At 72.7% G+C, this 5540-nt stretch overlaps 2 protein-coding genes across 3 annotated transcripts; both read right to left on the reverse strand.

Moving 5' to 3' along the window:
- Positions 1 to 308: 308 nt before the first annotated feature.
- Positions 309 to 2696, reverse strand: LOC118158574 (formin-like protein 20). 2 transcript variants are annotated; one of them, XM_035313245.1, is made up of 3 exons: positions 2340 to 2696; positions 1715 to 1789; positions 309 to 1621 (listed from the first exon to the last, which is right to left on the reverse strand). In XM_035313245.1, the coding sequence occupies exons 1-3, from the start codon at positions 2438 to 2440 to the stop codon at positions 556 to 558; spliced, it is 1242 nt and encodes a 413-aa protein (XP_035169136.1). In that variant the 5' UTR covers positions 2441 to 2696; the 3' UTR covers positions 309 to 555. The 2 variants fall into 2 exon arrangements, with proteins under 2 accessions (XP_035169136.1, XP_035169137.1); XM_035313246.1 differs by lacking the exon at positions 2340 to 2696 and having other exon boundaries at positions 474 to 1621; positions 1715 to 2216.
- Positions 2697 to 2800: 104 nt separating this feature from the next.
- PRKAG1 (protein kinase AMP-activated non-catalytic subunit gamma 1) lies at positions 2801 to 5506 on the reverse strand. Its single transcript, XM_035313247.1, has 8 exons — positions 5050 to 5506; positions 4885 to 4930; positions 4711 to 4765; positions 4500 to 4626; positions 3976 to 4141; positions 3824 to 3861; positions 3555 to 3701; positions 2801 to 3447 (listed from the first exon to the last, which is right to left on the reverse strand). The coding sequence occupies exons 1-8, from the start codon at positions 5356 to 5358 to the stop codon at positions 3343 to 3345; spliced, it is 993 nt and encodes a 330-aa protein (XP_035169138.1). The 5' UTR covers positions 5359 to 5506; the 3' UTR covers positions 2801 to 3342.
- Between the last annotated feature and the right edge of the window lie 34 nt (positions 5507 to 5540).

The raw sequence follows: 5540 nt of genomic DNA on the forward strand, positions 1-5540 counted from the left end.
AGCCGGTTTTTAAATAACGTGCAAATTGGACACGTTATTTGTGCGGTTTCCTCTGGCCACGGGGATCCTCCCCCCCCCCCCCAGCGGGACAAGGGGGGGGGGGCGGGCGGGGGGGGGGGGGGGGGGGGGGGGAGGGCCGTGACGCTTCGAGAGGCTGCGGGGGGTCCCCGGTGCTGGGGGGCCATGGTGGGGATCTAGGTCTTTGCTAGGGAAGGGGACACAGAGCCGTGTGTGCATGGGAGGGTGGGGGGGACACCGGCTGAGGGTGCATTTGGGGCCTGTTTCCCCCCCTCCCCTCAGTTTGGGACCGTTTTTGGGGCTAGATCCCCCTAATTTGGGGCCGAGCCCCCCTCCCATCCCCACCCACGCAAGGGGCGGAGGCACAGCACTGGGATCCCACAGCCTTTATTGGGGTCGGCGCCACCCACAGCCTGCAGGAACCCCGCCCAAGCCCCGCCCCCAGAGGGACCACACCCCGCCAGGCCACGCCCCCAACCCGACCACACCCTCCCAAGCTCCTCCCCCAGAACGCCACGCCCTTTCAGGCCCCGCCCCTCAAGCCCGGGTGGGGCTGGCGGCTCCCGGGGGGGGCTCCGGTGCTCTCCAGGCTGCTGCTGCTGCTGCTGTAGGCGAGGGCGTCGCGGCACGGCCACCGCCGGCTCCCCCCGGACCCCCCCTCGGCCTCCGAGTCGGAGTCGGGCGCCGTGTGCCGCCGGATGCGGGACACGGCCTCCCGCAGCGCCTGGGCGTACAGCGCCGGCCGTCGCGGGGGGGGGGGCGTCCCCGGGGTCCCCCGCTTGTCCCCGGGCTCTGCTTGGGGCCCCGGGGGCTGCACGGCAGCTGGCGGGGGGGCGAGGGTGCTGCTGGAGGGGAGCGGGTCCCGGGGGACGCAGGGGGACTGCCCGGGGGGGCAGCGGGCCCAGGGCTCTCCCCGGCGTACCGGACCTGCTGCCGCTGCGGGGGGGGCACGTACTGGGCCCGGACCACCACCCGGGTGGCATCGATGAGGACGTGGCCCCCCGGCCCCCGCCGTCCTCCGCTGCGCCCCGGAACCCGTTCCCGGCTGGCTGCCGCACGGGGCAAGGTCTGGCTGTGCCGGGGGGGTCCCACTCCTCCAGGGGGGGTCTGCAGCCCACGGGGCCGCCGGGACCCCACCTCGGTGGCTGCCCGGGGCAGCGTGTGGCTCCAGCCCCCCAGCACAGCCCCACGGCCCCTTGGTGCCGGGGGGGGGCTGCGTGGCCCCCAGGGGCTGCTGCGTGGCCGGGGCTGAAGGGTGCGGTGGGGTGCGTCGTAGGCAGGGGGTGAGATGTAGGGGGGTGGCCCCCCCCGGCGCACGTGGGCCGCTTGCATCCGCCGCATGTGGGTTTCGTAGCTGGGGGGGCCCAGCTTGCCCCCCGGCACCGGGTTGCGGGGGGGGACTGGTGGGTGCCGACCCCGGGGGGAGCTGCACCCTGACCCCTCAGGGGTACAGCGGGCTGGGGGGGGCCAGGGCCGGGTCTCGTGGCCTGGGGGGGGGCGGTAGGTGAAGTCCTGTGGTGGGCAGGGGGTGGCAGCGGGGCAACCGCGGGGCACGGGGGGCCAGGGGGGGGCCAGCTCCGCCACCAAACGCTTCTCCAGGTACCTGCAAGACAGAGAGGGGCGTGAAGGGCGCCCCGAACAGGGGCTGGGGGCACGGGACCGAGCCCACCCCCCCAACCCCGCCGGCCCTACTCACGCGTACTCCCCAGCGAAGCTCCGGTAGGTCCAGGGGGACGCGGGCGGGCACCCCGCGGCCATGCCGGCGGCCGGGCTGCAACACGAGACCGTGTTGATCTCCACCAGCAGCAGCTTGGTCCGCTCGCAGATCCGCAGGCGCCCCACGCCCCGTTCCGGGCCACCCAGCATGGCCAGGGGGACCGGAGGCCGCCGGTGCAGGGGGGTCCGGGGGGGCCCGGAGCTGCCGGTTCGGTGGAGCCTCGGCGGAGCCACGCGCCCGCCCGCACAGACGCAGCCACCGCCACACGTGCACCCCCCGGGACCCCCGAGCCACCCGGTGGCACCGCCAGGCCGGGGGGATGCGGGGCACGGCCCCGGCACGCTGCGGGGGCCCCGGTGTCGCCGGCTGTCCCGGGGGGGGGGGGCAAACGTGTCCCCCACACCCCCCCGGGATCCCTTCCCCCCCTGCGACAACGCGAGGCGATTGCCGGGTTTGGCACCGAGCGCTGCAGCCCACGCGGGCTCGGAGCGGAGCTTAGCAACCCTCCGGCGGCGGCATGGCAACGGCACCGGCACCGGCACCAGCCCCCGGTACGGCACTCGGCTCCCCTGGCCCCCCCCCCGGCCCCCACCGCGGCCCTCACCTCGTAGCGCTGCGCCGGACCCCGCGCCGGACCCCGGAGCTGGTGGCAGCAGGGGCTGCACTCGGCCTCCCCCCCGGCCGGGAATGTGCCGCGCTCAGCATGGCCAAGCCTCGCGCCTCCCCCGGGCAGCACCGGCGGCAGACCCTGGCGTTAGGGTGGCCGGCGACCCCCCCCCCCACACCCTGCAGGGACCCCCGGGGGTCGCAGCCCCCTGCCGCACTCCGCTGCCTTTCCTCTGTCCCGGCTCCCCCTTTGCTCAGCGCCGGGAGGGTCCCCGCAGCCTGCCCGGTCCCCGTCCCGTCCCCAATCCCGGCCTTTTAGAAAAGCCACGGGCGGAACAAACAGGGATTTAGGGTCTGGGTGAGCTCAGCAGATTTCCCCGAGCCCAGGGAGGGGCTGAACCCTTTTCCCCGGGGCACCCCCTCCTCCGGTGACCCCACAGAGCCCGCAGCGAGGCCGGGTTGGTGCCAGGTCGGTGTTTATTTGCGGGTTCCCCCCCCCCCGCACGCGAGGTGGTGGCAGGTGAAGACACAGCAGTGAGGGGCCCGGGGACGGCCCTGGGCTGGACGGAGCCGAGTGGGGACAATTAAAACGGAACAATTAAAACGGAACGGGACCAATCCCCGCGGGGGGGTGATGAGGGTCCGGGAGCCACTCGCGGAACAGCCCCAGCCCGCAAGCGGCCGATCCCGGCCTGGCTCCACGCAGCCCTTTCCCAGCCGGGCTCGGTGCCTCGTGGGGAGCACCCCCCGGGGGGGGGCAGGGGCTGACCGAGCACCCCCCCGGCACGGCCAACGTGGGCTCAGGGCGCACGGCAAGGCTCAGGGGGGGAGCCAGGGGCTTTCCCTGCCCGGGGAGCCCCACGTTGGTAGTTATTGCTGGATGCTGCTGGTGAGTGGGGTCCCCCCCAGCCTTCCCCAAGAGCCTGAGGGGGAGGGGGGGGGGGGCAGGAGAGGAAGGCGGGGGCACCGAGACAGGCTGAGCCCCCCCCCCTGCCACCACGTCAGGGTTTGGAGCCCTCGGGGAGAACCAGGGCTTGCAGGATGTCTGAGAGAGAGATGATGCCCTTGACCACGTCGCTCTCGTCCACCACCACCAGCCGGTGCACCTGGGGGGGGACACGGAGGGGCTGAGGGTGGCGCGGGGACCCCCGGGCCTCACCTGCCCCCAAGCTGGTGCCCGGGGTGGGGTTGGGGGTGGGGGGCAAGGGGTTACCTCGGCCTCCACCAAGCGGTTGATGATGGTTTCCAGCGTCTCGTGCTTGTAACACTTGAGGACGCCCTCGAAGTAGTGGGAGCGGTGCTGCAGCGCCCGCGTCACCGTCACGTCCAGGTTGTTGTAGGTCTTCTCGGCCGCCAGGTTCTGGGGCAGGGAGAGGCGCTGGGGGTGCAGCCGGACCCCGCACGCCCCCCCCCCCCCCCCCCCCCCCCCCCCCCCCTTCCCCCCCCCCGGCGCCCCCCCCCCCCCCCGACCCCGGTACTCACGATAACGTCGAATTTGGAGTAGATATCCACCACCCGCCCTAGGGGGGAGAGATCGGGCTGTGAGAGGCGCGCCCGGGGCCGGTCCCGCGTGCTGGTGCAGACCCCAAGGTGACATTTAGGGACAGCCAGCGCGTGCCGCGCCCCGTCCTCACCCGAATCATCGACCACCGGCAGAGCGGACACGCGGTACTGAACGAAGATGCCCAGCGCCACGTAGATGGGGGTGCTGGTCCGCACCACGGCGATGTTGTCGTAGGTACCGATCCGCAGCTCCTCCAGCGTCTTGGCCATGAACTCGGGCTTGGGGACCTCCGCTATCTGCAGGGGGGGACGGGGAGGGGGGACAGTGCTGACGCTGGCTCGGCCCGGCGCGCCCCGGGCCCCGCGGTGCCGCCGGATCCGGCTGCCCCGGCTGGCGGGGGGCCTGGGCCGAGGTCCTAGGAGCGAAAGCAGAGAGCGCTGGGTGCGGAGCGCGGCCCCCGGGCAGACACGTCGCAGCGTTGGCGCTAGCAGGGGCGGCGGGGCCCCCGGGGCAGCCCCGGGAGTACCTCTAGGAGCTGCCGCAGGGCACCGGAGCTGCACCCACCTCGGCCTCCCGGAGCCTGCGCTACCCAGAGCAGCCGGCGCCCGGCTCTACGCCGCCGCCGCCGCCGCGCGGGGCAGGGCTGGGACTTACGAACAGTTTGAGGAACTTGAGGATGCGCTTGTGGGTGAGGATGTAGAGCGTGTTGCCCGAGTCGGGGTCGATGACGGGCAGGCGGTGGATCTTGTTGCGGATCAGGGAGGAGACGGCGTCGAAGAGGCTGCGGGGAGGGAGGAGGACGGGGAAGTGGGCTCGCGCCCGAGGCCGCCGCGAGCTGAGCCCCCTCCCCGCCGCAGGGGGGTACCTGGCGTTGGGGGAGATGCAGACCAGAGGCTTGAAGGAGTCCTGCAGGTAGACTTCTGAGGGGAGAGGAGGTGCTGAGGGGGCCAGCGGCGCCGTGGGACGCAGAGCCCCGGGGTTTGGGGTGCCCCAGACAGGGCCGGGGGGGCGGAAGGCAGCCGGCAGCAGCCCCCCTCACCTCTCCACGTCTCTATTTTGTGCTCCTCCAGCTCGTAGATCTGCACCTGGGCTCCGGCAGAAAACCCAGGGTTAACCCCGACCCCTCGGGCACGCGCGGGGCTGGCAGGAGCCAGAGCCCGGGTCCCCGGGGAGCCACGGGGACGGAGCCCCGCGCCGGCCCTACCATGGGCGACTTGTAGTAGCGGTGCAGGATGTTGATGAAGTCGGTGATGGTCAGCATGCCTGGGGGGGGGTGGGCCGGGGGAGCGGGGCCCCGCCGACCCCCCCCGCCCCCCCCCCACCCCCCCCCCCCCCCCCCCACCTCCCGGCCCACCTGCAGGGAAGTGTCGAAGACGACGAGCTTGGAGCTGGTGGGGATGAGGTCGTAGCAGCGGTGGGACTTCATGAAGGCGGTGTAGGCGCCACGGCGAGGCTCCCCTGGGGACCGGCAGCGTGAGGCGCGTGCCAGCGGCAAGGAGACACCCCAAACCATGAGACACCCCAAAACATGAGACACCCCAAAACAGGAAACACCCCAAAACACAACAAAACCCAATAACAGGACAGCCCCAAAAATGAGACACCCCTAAAACAAAACACCCCAAAACACGAGAAGATGCCAACACCAAGAGAACCCAAAACATGAGACACCCCAACACTGGGACACCCCAACAC

Source organism: Oxyura jamaicensis, assembly GCF_011077185.1.
Source record: "Oxyura jamaicensis isolate SHBP4307 breed ruddy duck chromosome 33 unlocalized genomic scaffold, BPBGC_Ojam_1.0 oxy33_random_OJ89, whole genome shotgun sequence".
Taxonomy (NCBI): domain Eukaryota; kingdom Metazoa; phylum Chordata; class Aves; order Anseriformes; family Anatidae; genus Oxyura; species Oxyura jamaicensis.